This window comes from Podarcis gaigeae, assembly GCF_964106915.1.
Source record: "Podarcis gaigeae genome assembly, chromosome: 2".
NCBI classification, from domain to species: domain Eukaryota; kingdom Metazoa; phylum Chordata; class Lepidosauria; order Squamata; family Lacertidae; genus Podarcis; species Podarcis gaigeae.
Genome location: NC_139679.1, coordinates 39,823,028 through 39,842,161, shown reverse-complemented (window position 1 = coordinate 39,842,161; position 19,134 = coordinate 39,823,028). Strand labels below are relative to the sequence as shown.

At 41.4% G+C, this 19,134-nt stretch overlaps 1 protein-coding gene across 1 annotated transcript in view; it reads left to right on the top strand.

Moving 5' to 3' along the window:
* The window catches only part of MYOCD (myocardin), a 220,826-nt gene that overhangs the window by 182,995 nt on the left and 18,697 nt on the right, over window positions 1-19,134 (top strand). The window contains 4 exon segments of the mRNA XM_083725808.1: window positions 7,491-7,556; window positions 13,675-13,730; window positions 16,518-16,593; window positions 18,499-18,660. Coding sequence (XP_083581934.1) covers window positions 7,491-7,556; window positions 13,675-13,730; window positions 16,518-16,593; window positions 18,499-18,660 — 360 coding nt within the window.

Genomic DNA, 19,134 nt, shown 5'->3' with positions numbered 1-19,134 from the left:
CCAGATGTTGCAGCCAAGGTTTGCTCTTGTGCTTTCAAAATGATGGCTGTATAGTTTTAATGAATGTTGCAAGCTGTTTTGCAAGCCTATGACTGAAAAAGTGTGTTGTTCTAACAGCAAGTAAATAAAACAAAGTATAAGGTAAAGGTAAAGGGACCCCTGACCATTAGGTCCAGTCGTGGCCGACTCTGGGGTTGCGGCGCTCATCTCGCTTTTTGGCCGAGGGAGCCGGCGTACAGCTTCTGGGTCATGTGGCCAGCACGACTAAGCCACTTCTGGGAAACCAGAGCAGCGCACGGAAACGCCATTTACCTTCCCGCCAGAGCGGTACCTATTTATCTACTTGCACTTTGAGGTGCTTTCGAACTGCTAGGTTGGCAGGAGCAGGGACCGAGCAACGGGAATCCCCGTTGCGGGGATTCAAACCGCCGACCTTCTGATCAGCAAGCCCAAGGCTCTGTGGTTTAACCCACAGCACCATAGTTTTTCATATAATCACAGGTTGCATACATACCATACATTTAAAGCACCTCCACCCTCCAAAAAATAGAATCCTGGGAACTGTTGTTTACGCCTAACAGAAATTCCCAGCACTCTTAACTATAGTTACCTTTGGGAGGAAATGTGCTTTACAGAGTTGGAAGGGTTCTCAAAGGTAAACTAGTCCAACTCTATTCCTAATCATTCCCACTAGATGGTCATCCAGCCTGCTCTTTTGCATAGTGTTCTGCCAAGGGGGGGGAGAGATAAGACTTGTTTACATTGAAAACTTGCGCCTTCAAGTGAAACTTATGGTAAAACAAGCCACTGCTCTGAGTGGAGTATAAATCTAATATGTCAAAAATCTTCAGCGATGTTGCAGGCATGTTCTCCCCTCCCACTTCCTTCTGAGTTAAGAGACTAGGATTTGTGTGTATGTTTATTTTGTCTATTTTACCAAAGATAAATACACAAACCTGAGGTCATCCTGACAAATTCCACAGAAACAATGATTCTTTTTGCCTGCCTTCCAAATATCAATGGAATTGCCTTAAATCAAATAGGACAAAGCACGAGAGGTTGGCCCAAGAATTCTCTTGCTAAGTGTTTAACTCTTCCCAGGAAACACTATCCATGGCATTGTGTCTCCAAAAAATACAAATCCATATGTTATTGGAGTGCTGTAAATGGAAGTCATTAAACTCCTTTAGAGGTCATCTCTCACTTGCTTGGCCATCAGTGAGGGGACAGGTTGGGTAAGTTGCCACAGTCTGATTGGCTGCATAAGGAAATATCACTTCCCAGGCCTACTGCCTCAGCCTTACTGGGTAACTTCAGAGATGGGGCTCCAGGGTCTAGCATAAAATAGCTGGAGAATCTTAAAAGTTCTACTGAAAAATGATTGTTTGTTGGAAGTGATACTTGATGGTTTGTAGATAACAGAGATCTCTGACTTCCAGTGGAGCCATAATGGGAAAAGTGGGTGAGTTGGGCCACTGGTGTATCAATAACTTAGTGTTGATGGCTCAAGAGCATCAAGATAGTGAAATGTTGAAATGAAATGAGTCTGGGTGTTACTGGTGTCTTATGCTATGAATCCCATTTTGCACAATGCAGACTCGGAGTCCAGATACAAGGTGCAATTTGTTTTCGTATGGAGAGCTGCTCTGCTCAAAGCAGCACAAGAGTCCATATTTACTGCTTCTGCCTGGTTTGAGTGACCCTTAAATTGCAAAATCCCAGGTGTCTACCTGTATGATAGAGTTGCTCTCCCATGCTCATCTTCAAGTGCAACAGATGTGTAAATTATTAAAAAGTACCGGTACATCTGTACTCCATCTTCTTTAGCCTGAGTATCTATGAGGCAGTGGGGAGAGACGTAAGAACTGGAGGTGCTGATTTCATAGTCTAGCAATTCAGATTTGGGTTAAATGTTACAGCAAGTGTCTTCTTAAACGCCTAGGGTTAATGTAGAGTTTTTGTTTTAAAATTACGAACCTGGTAGGGGATCTTTTAGCAGTAAGACATTGTAGTTGGAGTAAAGATCCCTCTAATGTTACGGAGAGGAATAATCAATTAAATACAGTATTTGAAGGTTAGAGACATCTGATGAAAAGAATGAGCAACATGTGAAGTTAAGAGTAAATGCTGTTCTTTCAATTATCACTTTTGGGGTTCTAAAAATCAGAGTTGGTGGTTTTATTTTACACTCTGAATTTCAATAATTATATTTTTTTACTGGAATTCTTACAGTAGATTCCCCCCACCCCCAGTACATTCTGCCCACTCCTCAAAGTACATTGAGGTCCTCAAGGTAGGCTAAGACTTGTCTGATTTTCTTTTTTATCCCACTTATCTTGTCCATGATTATGTCAGGGTTGTTTCAGATGCTCAAGGAGAAAGACAACCGATTTATAAGGTGCAGAGGGTATTGTAGATAATGTAGAAAAGTAGCAGCCATCCCTACATTGCCAAAACTGTAATCTAAGAGGAGGTGCAGCTATTTCTTGGTGGTGGTGAGATGTTGCATACATTACAGGGAGGAATGAAATACACATACTGTAAAGAAGGCAACTGGAATACTGTTCAGGATTTACATACAGATTCTTAAAGATTTCTATTGCTCACCCCACAAGAACACACTTACCTCCACCTTCTGACCAATTAAGAAATAACCTCTTGAAGTATTGATAATTCATTCTCTCTTTCAACTGCTGATCTAATAATAGAAGAATACATAATTTTGAGTGAACGGACAAGGTGAAATTTTTTTGGCCTGTTTGTTTTGTGTACCTCTGGAGCTTATATCAAATAATTATTGGTCTGCAAGGCGGTAGATGATTTTAAAACCCAGCCTCTTGCCTCAAAGCAGAAACTTTCATGCGTCAAATATATACATTACTGTAATGGCTATTAGAGATCCTGGGTTTGTTCATATTAGATTAACAATATACACAAGCATCTTATCTAGGTTCATCCTTAATTATGAGGTGGAGTGTCCAAATTAGTTGCACTTCTGTGACCTAGGAGCACCACAAGATCTCTGAGGGATGAAATTAACTGAGCAAAAAGAGTTAATTTGTGCCTTGTTAGTGAACTCCAAATAGCTGTGGATTAAATGTCAGCTGGGCTTGACCAGCTGTACTGCAGCTTTGTTGCTTAGGAGCAAACTTCAAATGTGAGTGACCCATACATTTTACTCCCTACCGAAACACACTGGCAAGTTGCCTTAGCCAACAGATCTGTGGGGTCAGGCTAACTTCTATGAAGAGATTATGAGTTGATAGCTTAGTGATGCCAGTGTAGCCTGTATTTTTTTCATACTAGAAGCAATGAAACAATGATTGCATGTCCTGCCTACTATTTCTGTAACAGCCAGTTTATGTTTGTGAAATAAGCACAGGCCTTGTTTTAAAAACCCATCAGGAAAAAGAAGCCAGATCTATAAAGCATTTTCCAGTGGGCATCTTCACAACATGTCCATTCAGTAGTAATTGCCAGTGGGTCATTTGTGGATATAAACAAGGATTCCATCTTATTGCTGAAGTGTTATCCACAGTAAGTTTCTACGAAGCATCCCTATATGCACTTTATTTAAAAAACAATCCATCGTCTATCATATCATTGCACTTACCTCTTTACCAAATACATACAATATGGAAAAGGCTTTATTCTGGACTAGTGCTTAAATGTTTTTGGTGTTAATTTTCATTGTATCGAAGTACTTGCTAGTTCTGTTACTAGTTCTGTTGGTTGATAGCACACCTGCTAGTTGAGAGCAGATGAAAGAAATCAGTTCAATGTCTTCCAGTGATTGCTATTTATCCCTATTTGTCCATTCTTCTTCAGTTGGGTAACTTCTGTATCTTTTTATTGTGGGCCACATTCCCTCGGGAATGTGGGCTGCATACCAGCAGTGGGTGGGGCTGGAGTCAGCACTGGGCAGGGTGAAAGCCAAAAATGGATCCCCCTTTCTCTCTTTTTGCCACTCCACTTTCTCTCTTGGTTTTTCCTCTTTTTTGTGACTTTTGTTGTTCTTTAGAACACAAACACTGCAAGCAAAATCCCAATCATGAAATTAGCCATTAAATATCAGCTTTATTTTTAAAAAATAAAATCAGTAGTACCTGTAGGGTTGCCATATTTTGAAGAGCAAAGGAAGAGGACACATTTGCAGACTTCTACTTTTAACTATGGATCGCTAGGATGACTCTACCCATGAAAAATAAGGTGTGTCCTGGAAAAAAGGACATATGGCAACCCTAACATTGGAGCAACTCATCCGTAAAAAGAAATGCTTTACAACAGGGGTCAGCAAACTTTTTTGTCCCTCAGACCTTGTGGAGGGTCAGACTATATTTTTGGGGGGCAGGAATGAATGAATTCCTGTGCCCCACAAATAACCCAGAGATGCATTTTAGATAAAAGGACACATTCTGCTCATGTAAAAACATGCTGATTCCTGGACCGTCCACAGGCTGGATTTAGAAGGCGACTGGGCCGGATCCGGCCCCTGGGCCTTAGTTTGCCTACCCATGCTTTACAACTTTGCATTTCAGGCATTTTAAACACCTGGGATTCCAATACTCTGGTGTGTCTTCTTGGGAAGCAAATTCCGTTGAAATTCCTGGGGCCTATTATTTCCAGGGAAATGTGTTTAAGGTGCAGATCTGACATTCTTAACCACTGAAATTAAAGGATGTAATTGGATTATGTGGTGGCAGCCATTCATCCAAGCCTGCCTTCCAGACTGTGGATACTGGGCTTTGCAGCGAACGGGGAGTATTTTGATGCATTTGCAGTTAAGTTTTAGTGGCGTCAAAGCTTTGCATCTGGTTCCTGAGACCACATGAAACAGGCCATGCTTTCCAAAAAGCCCAGACCTTTGGGAGCTGCCTCTCCCGCCTCTCTATCTCTTTCCTCCCATGTTCTCCTGCCGAAGTGACATCTCTTAAGTGTGCAAGTTCCTTGACTAGCCCTGATTAAAGCAGCATGCAAACAGATGCTTTAATCCCTCTATAGTGCTAAGTCTGTGCAAGCATAAACAAATCATGAGAGCTTTTCAAGAGGGTGCTGGTGCCCCAAGGAAGCCATTTGTCTCCAGTGCTCATTTCTTAGAGATTGTTTGTGGAAATTGGAGGGTTTCCCCACCCAGTTCCTCAGAGCTTGTTCTGATGAAAAAGACAAGCTTCGTGTTCTTCACAACCCAGTACTGCTGATTTAAAGGCTGAGACCCTCAAACATATCCAAAAGGTTAAATCTTTGATCCATTAGCTAATTTGTTAAAGGGCTGAATGGTGTCTTTTAAATTATCTGATAAGTCACTGGTACAGGACTTAATTCCAGCAAAGATGAGGACATTGCCAACACAAATGAAGCATCAGATGCATTTGAATGGTTATGAAAATCTGACACTATTGTAGATTTCTTTTAAAATACATTTTACGTAGAAGAGAAATGAAATACTCTCTCCCTCTCTCTCTCTCACACACACAAAATGTTTTGTATATCCTATTGAGATAATATGTATTTTTGTACATATATATATATATATATATATATATATATATATATCTCATTCCATTCTTTATATATATATTTCAATGGAAATTTAAAAGGGCAGATTTATATATTAAGTTAAGGGTTTGTTTATATATTAAGCTCACTGTGTGGAAATTATGTGGTTAGCCATAATGTGCAGTAGCTCTTTGCTTAAGTTGAGATGGGTTTTGGGTTTTTTTTGGGGGGGACGGGTTGTTGCTGATTAAAAGTTCAGTTTTATAGAGATGAAGGGCATTTCCAGATGGGATGTTAATATGCAGAAAAAGTGGTTATTATTCCACACTTTCTAGTGCAATTATGCTGTTAGTTTTATAACCACTAAAAGTCTGATAAGGAGAAAGTGATAAGAAAAGTGGTGGGAAATTGCACTGGGAAGTGTTGCATAACACTCACTGGGGGTATTGGGTTACCTGCACGTGAATGAATGCCAAGTAAGCAGGTGATGTCATATAACTGCCACATATGTTTTGTGCACACATATGCATGCTAAATAAACAACCACTCTGGAAGCTCCCGATCTAAAATTTGGTAACAACATGGTGAAAACCATCCTGTTGCCGTGCAATCCTATGCATGTTTACTCCAAGTTCCACCATAATGAAATATTCTCTAGGAATTATGACTAAGGTTGCAGCTTTAGAATAGTAAGTCTACATGTACAATATGTGGAGCAATTTGGATTGGTCTCCTATAGTGACTGTGATTAATAAATTGACCCTCACCTGCTAAATGCCTCATATATCTACAAAGCAGACAAAAATTTCTTTAGTTTCCATCTTCCCTCATCACATTTTCTTTTAATCAAATGTTCAGAATACTGTTAGGTTTGATTTGAAATTTGCAGACATTGGTTGTTGTTTTTATTTGCACCCCTGATAGATATGTCAGTTCTAGAGACACAAGGCAAGTGTTTGTTCTCCAGGGCAAGCTAATGATCTGCCAAACACAAGTGGCTCTCCATCCTGCAATGAGGTGCAAAGAAGGAAGGGCATTCTGAAGCAGTAACAGGGGGAGCAGGCTGGACTTCATATATGTCAGAGGTGTCAAGATTAAGTTGGATTATTTATAGCTGCAGGCAGACCTGTTATGTACATTAGGCCATAGTTTCCTAGACAGTTTTTCATTTTGAGCCACATCCACTCATCACTTTCATTAAAATGGGCCAAATCTCAAGAGGATCGATTTCATCCCTACACAAGATGGTGTGCTGGTTTGCTTTTCATTTCAAACTAAATTTTTAAGAATTTGTTTAAGCTAGAATTTCAGTCCAGTGGATCATCTCCTGGCTGCACCTGGCAGAGCAAGCATATCTATTGCATAGAAAACAAATCCTGTCTACCTTTTCATGTAAATGTGATCATAGATAATTCATTTTCTTTAACTCCCTTTCCTTCTTTAAGCTAACGGAGCAGCACATATCCGTGTGGACCATGTTTTCCAGATCTGCAGCAATTTTTTTTGTAACTCTGAGTTGTTTCCTGTGAACTCTAGAATAGAAACTATTGCAAAAGGCTCCTCTTCTTTCAACCCTAAATAACATGTGTAGCAGAGAAGCATTTACTCGAAAATCTTAATAAGCAGCACAGTTAGAATAGCTTGATAAATTTTCATCTTTTTGGTAATGTAGTAACATTAGCAACTGCGTCTGCTGCATTATGAAGTTGTTAACTTGTGTGTGTGGAGAGGATGGAGAAAGGGAAATGGTCATTTGACCAAACTCCAGGTTAATTGGCTTAGTTTTAGTAAGATAATAAGAAAGCTGCATTCCAGTAATAGGTCAGATCTACACTGCTGTTGTAACAAGGATGACTCCTTTTTTTGGCATGTGATAGAGATCTGAACCTTCCCTCTTTAGCAGCAGAGCGGAAGGTATCTCAGCAAATGAAAAGTTTGGAGTTATTTGTGGCAGAAGTTCGAGGTCCCTTTCTGAAAGATGCACTCTCTCCCAGTTTTACAGTTGCGGCTGCAGCAGCGAAGAAGCCGAGAGCAGCTCGCCAACCAGGGAATCATGCCACGTGAGTACTTTGCTTTCTCACTTTTATCTTTTATGCACTAGCAGGCCCATGCAGCCTCAGCTGAGGGTCACACTATCCACCACCAAATAAATATAATACAATTTTGCATCATTAGGGACTGTTTCTGATTCTAAGAAGGGCAAAGCAGGCTTGTACACGTACACCACTTTAGCACACACAGATCTGGTGCTATGTACCTCTGCAACTCTTATGCAGGAAGGAAATATTTGTGGCAGAGAGATAACTTCTTACATAGTGCCCACCCTGAGAAGTCTGTACTGCTGCAAAAAATATTTATTTCTGGTACAATCATAAGCAGGAGATTGAGTTGAGCAACTGGTCCGGCACTACAGATTGCATGGAATTTTTGCCATCACATACTCAGCTTGTTACTGCAATTACTGTTAAACTCGGGACTAGAAGATTACTTACACATGCATCCCAAAATCTAGGATTCTAATGAGCCTCACAGGAAAGGGAGTTTGGGCTTGATTATTCCTGAAGTAGACTATACTGTATCATTTTCATAACTCATTTAGGATGTAGGGCACCTTGCAAAATCCTATGAGGCAGGTCATTGTTATTCCAATTTTTTGCAGATGGGGAAACTGAGACTGAGAGAGATAACACCTTGCCCAAGGCCACCCAGTGAGTCCATGGTCAAACTAGGATCTGAATCCAGGTCTCCCACCCCAAGCACCCACCCTCTCTCTCTCTCTCTGCTGGATCACACTGATTCTGAGCCACACACAGTGACTGCCTAAGCCTTTGGGTGCCGCATGTTGTAGTTGGCCTCTGCTATTGCTTTCCTCTTAAGCCACCTCCTGCAAAACATTCTACATTGTTGGCGTGGAATGTCTGTCGCTTCCATACGAATGGTGCATGCAGCAGTTTGGCATTTTCATGAGGCATTTCAGTGTATGTAGTGCAGGTACAGCATGTTATGTGTGACAGAGTGGATCCACATAGACTTGTTTATTTAATACATTGCCCAAAGTTCTTGGCAGGTTTAATCCTATCCCACTATCAGAATTAACTGTCATGTTCTGCAAAAATGAGGTGTCATTGGTGTTTGCCAACTGTCAGGGGATGTTCTGACACCCCATAAAGGCTGCTAGTTTACCCCCTAAAAGGCATTTTACTCCTCAAAGAGAGGGAGAAAGAAAGTGGTAAGGGGTATGGAGGCAAGAATAGCAGCATTTGTTTAGGCGTCCGAGGCAAATGGGTTACCACCATGACTCCAGACTTTTCACCTTATTTCATCTCCCCCTCTTCCACAGTCCCAAACATCTTTCTTTCTAGGACACAATGCTTGACCATGGGCTTCAACTAGTATGTGCTTAGGGCTATTTCAGATATGACATTTCCCTAGATGCATTTTGAAGGATATAAAAACCGCCCAAGGACCCATGCTAAGTACATGCATCTCATACCTGTCTGGTGAGTTTGACAAAAAGTGCACATCTTTGCCCATTTCTCGACTGCCTTCCTAATCGGTTTATGCAAAACTTAGAAAGGGCAAGGTAATTGCCCTTAATATAATCATGCTTCCTATGTTGTAGGAAGAGATCCCATTGATTACTTTTGTTCCTGGGCATTCACATCAGTGGTAGGTAGTTAGAGAATTACACCCAACTACATCCCGTTTGCAGTCACTGCCCAGCAAATCCCTTGGGAATACATGATGTAACTTGATTGATACTGTTACAGATAGGTAGCCGTGTTGGTCTGCCATAGTCAAAACAATAAATTTTTTCCTTCCAGTAGCACCTTAAAGACCAACTAAGTTAGTTCTTGGTATGAGCTTTCGATCTGAAGAAGTGTGCATGCACACGAAAGCTCATACCAAGAACTAACTTAGTTGGTCTTTAAGGTGCTACTGGAAGGAATTTTTTTTTTGTTTTGATTGATACTAAGTGAGTGTGGAATTGGATAGGAGACCACTGAGAACCTCACAAAAAATGAGGAGCAGCATATATAAATATAGCAAATAAATCACATGTTTTCTGCACATGTCCATAGTATTAGGTCTTCCAGCCCTCCTAATTTAAGGGTGGGTTTTTGTTTTGCCTTCTCCTTTGATGCCTTTTCTCACATTGACAAGGCTCATAAGCCTATATAGAAGCCTCATTGCCCAGTTCACAATTAATATAAACTACAGTTAATGGTTTGTTGTGAATGTGGAGATCACACCTGCTTTGCTTCTCCCCTATTGCAAGCATGAGCACAATCCCTGGCTTAACATTACATCTGGGGATGCTGCAGAATTCCAAGAAAAATGGAAACAGGAGTGGAAATTGCCAATGTTCACTTATTCATCCCATGTCCAAAATGGAAATTCACCTGTTGTTGCTGCTGCTTTCAGTCCACAGATGATACGTAAATTATTACTTTTCCCCACCCCTACTTGCATTGTGTTTCCTTTGCGTTGAAATGAATAGGGGGGAATAACATCACGGCAACATAATTTGCATGTAAATTATATAAGGTACATAATTTGACACAGTTGATGGAAATACAGATAAAGTGGGGGTTTTTTGGAAGACATAGCGCAGTGGAACATAAACAGTGCTGCATGCAACAAATAGAGGTCAGAACAGAAAATGATGTTTTCTTACATCCCTAATAATATCTGAGCCAAGGATTGTGATTTGTTTCACTCAAACTAAGTTTGATTGGTAAGTCAAGAACAAACTTTGTTTGGAGTGAAATAAACTGCTATCTCCAATTCAGATGTAACACTAGGGATTATGTTTTGTTCTTCCTGCTAGGGAATGATCAAAACAGGAAGCCCCTGTGTGTTTATGTTTAAACCATTACCTGTGTTTATGGCAAAAGCATTTACTGTGGTGTGTAAATGCAGTCAGTTAGTTAGTGGTGTTAGTAGGGGTTCAGGATTTAGTCAGTTAATTGGTTAGGTTAATAGGTTTAATTTGATCAGCTGACAAGCTGCCCCCAAATTGGTATATCTACATTATCAGTTTTTAACATAAGTACTTAAAGATGTCAAGCAGCGTCATGTCCTTCTGTGTGTGATAGAACAGGGGACAGCTCTTCAAAGATGAGGCCTACTGTGCCACTTGTGGGCATAATTTTAAAACAAAGTATGTTTTTCTTTAGAACCGTTTTTATCTCATATGCAAATGTATGCTAGTTTAATCAATAAATTAATGTACCCAAACTCATATGAACAAAGATTCATATGATTGGGTCATAGACACAGGTTTTACTCATTATTGGTTTGCCACTATTTATCATCGGCAAGCAAGTCACACAGCTGACAAGCCTCTCTTAACACCATGGTGGCACTCTCACTGGGACCCTTCCTCTCAAACCAGAGCATTCAAACTTCATGTCATGCTTTTAAAATCAAAATGGCTATAAACTATAAGATTTCAAATCTGTTATTTGTCTTCTAAAATTATAGCAATTTCCTGATTTCTTTTCTCTGTGAAAACAAAACACTTCCCACCCCTATGGCCAAAAGCAGTAGCCTTTCCTGGCAGGCACAATGAGAAAGTTAATTATGTTTAATTGCAATACTCATTATTCAATGCACATGCTCTTAAAAATTGTGATAACTGAAGGCTCAGGACAGGTCTGTGTTGTGGGGCAGTATCCAACTAACGTGGTCCATCAGCACAAGGATTTCCGCTTGCACATTGGGACTTTTTCCTCCTTTGTGTCCAACTCACTCCCCAAATCTACTCTGCTGGAGAGTTTGGAGAGCCCCTAAAACAGATTTAGGAAGCACACAAGAGGGGAGAGGAGGTAAGTCCAGCTGTGCAAGTGGAAATCCTTGTTCTGTCAGAAAATATTACTCAATGCTACTTTGGATACAATCCTATGTGTGTAATTCTCCTTTCATCATTGTACTCTCACTCCAGACTTTAACTTCTAAAATTCCACTACTGCCACAACTTCCCTCATGGAAGAACCAACACATTCAACCCCATATTGACATAGATTTTTTCTCAGACAACCATATGCTGTTGGTTTGTCTGCAGAATTCACATCAATCCTCTTGGCAAAGGTCCCTTTGTTTTGCGTCCATCCTTTGTCATGGATCCTACATAACTTTAGCGTTCTGTAATGTGCATTAATTGAACTGTGCAGAAGAACAACACTGGTTTTCTGCTTTGCAGATTACTTTTATCGGATGCTCTCTCAAAGCTCTTCCCACCATCCCACTAGCTGTGAACCAAGCCTCTGCACTGGTGCACCAGCTTCTCAGATTGCTCTTGCAATATCTGAAAGTAGGATGGTTTTCACCCTATGAAGTTTACCAGAATCTGTTTTACAACCGTCTTTTACCACTGAGGTGTCTCCTCTAACTTTGCCTTTGGTGCTCTGTGACACTTTTTTATTTACTCACTCACTTTAAGATTTTCTTCTTCTTTTTGTTTGGCCTTTTAGTTGTGCAGGGTTTGAGTCTTCAATAAAACAAAATATCTATCGTGCTTTAGGATCTAGTTAACTACAGGAGGCAAATAATAAATTAGCTCATCCAATTGCGTCAATGCAAAATGACTCATAACTCTGACAATAAATCCGTTTGGTGATGGGAGGTAACAACTGGCATGTGGAGACTAGAGAAGCCATTTGTTAAAAGCAGTTTGGGTTGTTTTGTTTATTTTATTTTACTGAAAAAAAGAGGGTTTTTAAATAAATAAAAATCACACAATATATAATTCTCTTGGCCTTTGATTTTCCTGTCCCACAGTTTGACTGTGCTCCCAGTCACATTTTGTGCAAAGGAAACAAACAAACAATAATTTGACACTTATTAAAATGGAGATGAGAATTGTGTCTGCAATCTTTATTTTTGGATTCTGGACAACATTCACTGTATAAATAACTAGGCTACAATTCAGCCATGAGATAAAGAGCTTTTGCGCAGCTTTGGGAAGAGCGATGCTTTCCTCTCATGCCCTTAACCCATGACACAGAAGAAATAGCAAGACCCAGAAATGGTTCAGAGAGTGAGACCCAAATGAGCTGGGAACTGTGTGCCAAGTCATCTTCACGAAGCCTGTGAACACATTGGGACAGCCTCCCCCTTGGTGATAAGAGTACAACGAAGTACAAATTTCCTAGTCAGTGAGAACTAGCCAACACTGATGGTAGGGAGAGGGAAAAAAGGCTCCATGATGAGACTATGCAGATAGGAAAAAGCTGGACTGCCAGTTGGGGAGTGGAGTTCAAGGAGCAGGTTTTGCCCCTACCTTTTCCTTGCTGCCATTTATTCCTGTAGGACAAATACAGAGTTGTGATTCAATCCTAACAGCATGTTTATCACTGGAGGGCGTTAAGATATGGTGGAGGAGGCGACCCTCTTTTTTTTAATCTCGATGGAACTGCAATCTGAAGAAACAAATATGTCCTCCAAACATATGTGGTTCAGAACACAGAGCAGGCACTGGTGGAGAGTATCAGAATTTAATGGAGCATTCTGCTCACTCTCTTATATCGAGAAGGAGATTTTGCCAATGGATGAAGGAAGGAGAGCTCATTTTGAAAAGAATGTGTGACAGAATGGAGCAATTTATCCTCCTTGCTGATTTTGTATGTGTTGCTGACACCCATGTGATACAATGAGACTCAGACTCTCAATTTTATTAGCGGGTCTCCTCTGGACATTAATATCACTGGTGGTCCTCTCCATAACTAGATCCTTCCTCCCCGACTGATCACTTTAGCTGGAAGTCAACTCCACTAAAACCAAGCTCCCCAAATGCGTCTAGGATTAACGTGCAAGGCTCTGTTTCTTGAGCTTCTCACCCAATGTGTTTGGATACTGGACAAGCTGCACTTTACCGCCAGGCCACTCACCTCCCTCTAAGATGCCTTAAAAAAGATGGCTGTCTCCAAACAACTCTCAGCTCTCCCCCTGCTTTAGTTACCATCTGTGTCTTTGCTCCTCTCTGCCTCGTTTCCACTGCCACAGCCTGGCCTGGGAATGTCTGTGGTTATTCCTCATTCATTTTAATTTGATGCAATAAAGGGGCTGGCTGATTTGTGTGGCTAATTTTGTTGAACTTTGTTACAATGGCACAATGCTGAAAATGTACTTGTTGCTTGCTGTGCTCATTGTGCTTTTGTCTGTTTCTGATTGCAGCACTGAAAACCCCCTCTCCCTTCCATGAGCAAAAGAAGAGCTTGGAGAGAGCCAAGGTAACCCTGGGTAGGCATCAGAGGGGGTGGCTGGAGATGGCATCATGCAGGTTAACTAGCTGCTGAGAAGGTTGTGGCCATGTGCAGGAATGTGAGTGGAATTGGAAAATCACTGGATTCATTTCTGCAGATACTATACCTTTAGCACACCTTTACAGGGCTCTAAACTTAATTGGCACATGTCCCATGAGAAAGTGCCTTTGTGGTGTGTTTGTGTGTGTGTGTGTGTGTGTGTGTGTGTGTATCCCCAGTAGGAAACCTTGTGCCTGATGTCTGCAGTACACCATATTGCCCTTCTCTTCTTGTGACACTGCACAGTGCTTTTGGGCTGTTCTTAACCTGTACTCTTGTCTCTTGCTGGCACCAGTTATCAAGCAGAGTTTAGGCACTGTTAATTAAAGCTAATGAGAAAGATAAGATTAAGAGGCAGTCCCCCCCCCCACCTACCCCACTAGTGGAAGAGCTGGTGATCTGGTCTTATTTAGAGAAAGTACAAGATATTCTCAAGCTTTCCCTGCTGCAAGTCTCCAGCCAAGGCTCTTACTAGAGGTGTACCGGGGGGGGGGGGGCAGGGGCAGAAATTTGATTCTGTTTACATTTAAAGGCGAAGCTACCTAATTTGCAATTTCAGAAATAATACGCAAACTTAAACAAGGCCATCCTTCAAAATTTGTGTTTTTTGCAGTTTGCCAAAGGGGGAAATTGGGGAACTGTCTGCTTAGAGAAGCCTTTTCCAAGACTGATAGCAGTTCTCTTATATAAAGAATACAGTCCATATAGAGAGAGGCCTATAGCTCATTCATAAAGCTGGTATTTTGCACGGATGACGACCCGGGTCCAATGACACCAGCAGCAAGATTGGTAAAGAGATATGGAGATATGCTGCTAGTTACAATAGACAATGCTGGGCTAGATGGACAATAGTATATGATAACTTTGTAATGTCCTAGAAACTATGACTTAATTTGCTCGGAATTTTTATTAGTAGTAGTAGTTGCCGTCTGTTAATTTGTCCCATTTAATGGGAATTTGTGGTGCACCTTATCCTTTATTTCCTCTGTTTATGGCATAGGAGTTAATATGTAGAGGAAATTTAGGTCAGGAAGCCAAACAAGTGAATCCTTTTATAGTTCTACAATTCTGTGTACATATATATTAACTTACTTTCAAAACTCTTGATGAAATTTATGTATAGGCATTTAGAAGATGCCTATGTTACATTATTGTATATGAGTGTCCTGCAAAAATTCAAGATCAACGTAAGGAAGGATGTATAGCCCCCTGTGAAAAATAAATGTGCTTAACACTTCAAGAAGTCTGAAGTATCTTAGAAGTACCCTATATCTCAATGTTCAGGCATAGGTTAATATCTCACAGTCTCCCTTCAAAGGCTTCTACTGGCCGATTGCCTGGAAGAAAAAAGGATTATATGAGTCAACAGCCCTAAACTACATTCGTTTAGGGAGAAGTAGAACCAAAAATATATTCTAAGCCTTTATTCAGCTGGGGAGGGGCCTGGGGGCTGGCAGGGGGAAGCAACATTGGAATACTTCACAGCTAGTTTGGTTGAGAGGGACTGATGGGAAGCCTACTTGAAAATCTTTGTTCACACATAACATGAAACTACACCAATTTAATTGCGGTGGATTTTAAATACCTATTAGCTAAAACACAACAGAGCTGCTGTTAGATGAGTTCTAGTGAAGTAAATAAATTTACTTTGATACAGCTGGGTACTTAGGGCTGAGTTTTACACTTGTTTAAGATCTGTGCCGTAAGCTAAACTGAAATTGTGCTGAATATAGTGCATATTAAAAGTTGGTGTAGTATTATGATTCCTTTGTGCCAATTATAAGTTACTTGCATTCTGGGAAACCTGCCAAAAGTTCGGGTTTGCACAAATGGAGCTCTTCAAAGATCCAAGTCCTAGCCTACAGACATTCAGTATCCAGACAAAAAGTTGTGGGATAATTATAGAATTGGAAGGGACCCTGAGGGTCATCTAGTCCAGGAGTCTGCAACCCGTGGCTCCGGAGCCGCATGTGGCTCTTTTACACCTTTGCCGCGGCTCCAGGGCGGATACTAGCGAGGGGAGGAGGCGCATTGTGCGCCCTGACACTCCCCACTGTGGCGGCGCTGTACTGGCTGTGACGTCGCATGGGGGCGGTTGCGTGCGTTAGTCACGCACCGTCCCAACGTCACCTTCCCGCCCGCCCGCTACACTGTAAGGGGCATGTACGCTGGTCACTGCATTGAAAGGGGGCATGTATGCTGGTCACTGTTTTGAAGGGAAGTGAAGAACACACACACACAAAAAGGTAACTTGTTAATTTAACGTTTATTTCTATGAGGAGGAGTAATTCTGAGGGGTCAAACAAAGAAATAATAAAAAGTGACAAAAAAGTTATTTTTATAATGACGAGTTTTGCGGCTCCCAGTTTTTTTTCTTCGGAAATGGGTCCAAGTGGCTCTTTTTGTCTTAAAGGTTGCAGACCCCTGATCTAGTCCAACCCCTGCAATCTCAACTAAAGCAAGCAGATGGCTTCTGCTTAGACGGTTCCACTGTCAAACAGCTCTTGCCATCAGAAAATTATTCCCGATGTTGAGCTGAAATCTCTTTTCCTGTAACTTGAATCTTTTGGTGTGGGTCCTACCAGAGAAGAACAAATGTTAACTAAAATGAACGTCAGTTAGACCAAGTCTGACTGAATCCTTTTAAAGAAGCATTGCCTAATGCACTTTAAATCAAGCTAGTGAGGTAATGATCTCTGTTCTTATGTTCTGTAGACTGAAGATTATTTAAAGCACAAGACCCGAAACAGACCTGAGCGCTCAGAACTGGTTGATATGCACATTTTACAGGGTAAGATTGAATGAATAAGTTTAAGATCTTGCTATTAGCATACAAAGTGCTTAATAACCAGATTATCTTTGGGACCACCTAATCTTGTATATCCCTACCCAGTCACTTCAATCCCTGGGGGTGACACTCTTAAAGGTGCTGCTTACTCCTGACGTTCATCTTATGTCTGCAAAAACCCAGGGCTTTCAGTATTACATCACATGCCCTTTGGAATGAGCTCCTGGTAAGGCAGGCACCTATAGTGTTGCTATTTCCGGTACCTACTTAAAAAACATTTGTTTACTCAAGGGTGATCCAGTTTAGTAGTGTATATTTCTGATTTACTAATTTGGTGTAATTTTGTTGTTAGCAGTGTATTTTATTGATGATTTTATGGGGATCATGACCTTGAGCTTTCTTTTTACATGTTTGGAAGTACAGAAATACACCACCGAATTGCAAATGAACTGTTCTATGTTAATAGATAGTCTAGACTTCCGCAAGGGTTTTGGACAACTCCCATCATCCCTGACCATTGACGATGTGGTCTGGGGCTGATGGGAATTGTAGTCCAAATCCTCTAGAGGGCACCAGGTTGTGGGAGACTGCCTTAGATGTTTTGCACTTCTTGTAGTTGTGGCAAGCCAACAGCAGAAGACACTTCTGCCATGTTCTGAGTAAGCCTCAGTGTCTTTTGATCCCTCTTCAGGAAAGGTATAAAAGCACCTTTTATTGCCCTAATCTAGGCCTTCTTGGTAGCAGTCTCCTGCTTATGGAATGCTTATGAATTATTTTAGGTTTTAAAACTTTTCTAAAATGTTTGTAATCTTTGCTAGTTTGCCACCTTGGGTTCCTTCAGGGTGGGGACAAGAATAATCATCGAACTGATTTATGATGATGTTTGCATGATGTTATTCTATAAACAAATCTGGGGTGGGTTTTATTTGAGCCTGGCTGGGGCAATTGTTGCTCCAGCATGTATGGCACACACTATACAACTGGGGGGAAATGCACATCTCATGAAGCAAGTTATTCCCTCTTTTAGATACTGCTTCTTGCAATTCTCATTTAGCTTTTGAAACCAAGTTTTTACTGGGCTTGCAGAAATGACTCTCCTGCATAGGATTCCATGCCCAGCATGGCATTTGAAGGATTGTTTGCTTGTGTGCTACCCACTCCCCAGCAAACTGTGGCTCAGCCATGCTGGTATGCAGACACACATAAAGGGTGTGGTGCACTGGGTTGAACCTTGGAATTATTTTGTTTGGCTACAGGGAACTATGTACAGATAATACTTTCCGTGTATCTTGAGCATTGTTAAAATTGACTGCATATCATATCAGCAGTGAGAAAAGCTTATCTACAAGCACACCTGTCATCATTGCACTCTGTGGCTAGTTGTGGTTAAAGGTAAAGGTAAAGGACCCCTGACAGTTAAGTCCAGTTGCAGGCGACTGTGGGGTTGCGGCGCTCATCTCGCTTTACAGGCCAAGGGAGCCGGCGTTCGTCTGCAGACAGTTTTTTCTGGGTCATGTGGCCAGCATGACTAAGCCGCTTCTGGCGCAACAGAACACCGAAACCAGAGCAGCACACAGAAACGCTGTTTACCTTCCCAATGGAGCGGTACCTATTTATCTACTTGCACTGGCGTGCTTTCTAACTGCTAGGTTGGCAGGAGCTGGGACAGAGCAACAGGAGCTCGCCCCATTGTGGGGATTCAAACTGCCGATCTGATTGGCAAGCCACAGTTGTTTTATGGTTCAAGAGAAATGCTTTGTGTTACAGCTACACTCAGGTTCTAATTACTGGGAAAGCACTGACATAGAATTTATCCTGTGTTTCTTAGAAGTGATAAAAGGAAAGGAGCTGTGGCACAGGCTGGTTATTTTGTGGAATAATTTATATTTTTACCATTTGGCTTTACAGATTCAGCCACAGAAGGGTCTGTCCAGGCTACTCAGATGAAACTGAAAAGAGCCCGTCTTGCAGACAATCTAAATGAGAAAATTGCTCTTAGGCCAGGTCCTCTGGAGCTGGTGGAGAAGAATATCATTCCTGTTGACTCAGCTGTGAAAGAAGCCATCAAAGGTAATACCAGGAAAGGCACCTCTGGTGCTATAGCAACATCCATGCACAGTAGGCTATACAAAAGACTCGCTGTGGAGAGGGTCCCTTGCAATGTGATGTAGGGTTCTTGATGTTTTCTCCATGGGAATGCCTTTGGAATAATTCCCATAAGAGAGTACAGATCCATGTTGAAGAGCTAGTAGGATTCTAGCACCCTAGAATGGTTCCTTCATTCCTGCCCTCTTCAAATCCCTCTTCACTAGCAGAGTAGGAAGAAACTTGATCAAAGCCAGACATGTCCCTGGAAAGATTACAGCGTGTAGCAGGAATCTTCCTTCCTTCCACTGCCTACTCTCTGTCTTCCAGCCTTGCAGGGGCTTTTGTGATAGAGCCTGTCTTTCCCAGCACTTTACTTATCAGCAAAAGCCAAGGGTCAAGCGCTTTTGCCTGCTAGTTTGCGGGATATTGCACAGGAACACTTTCCAGAACCCACTG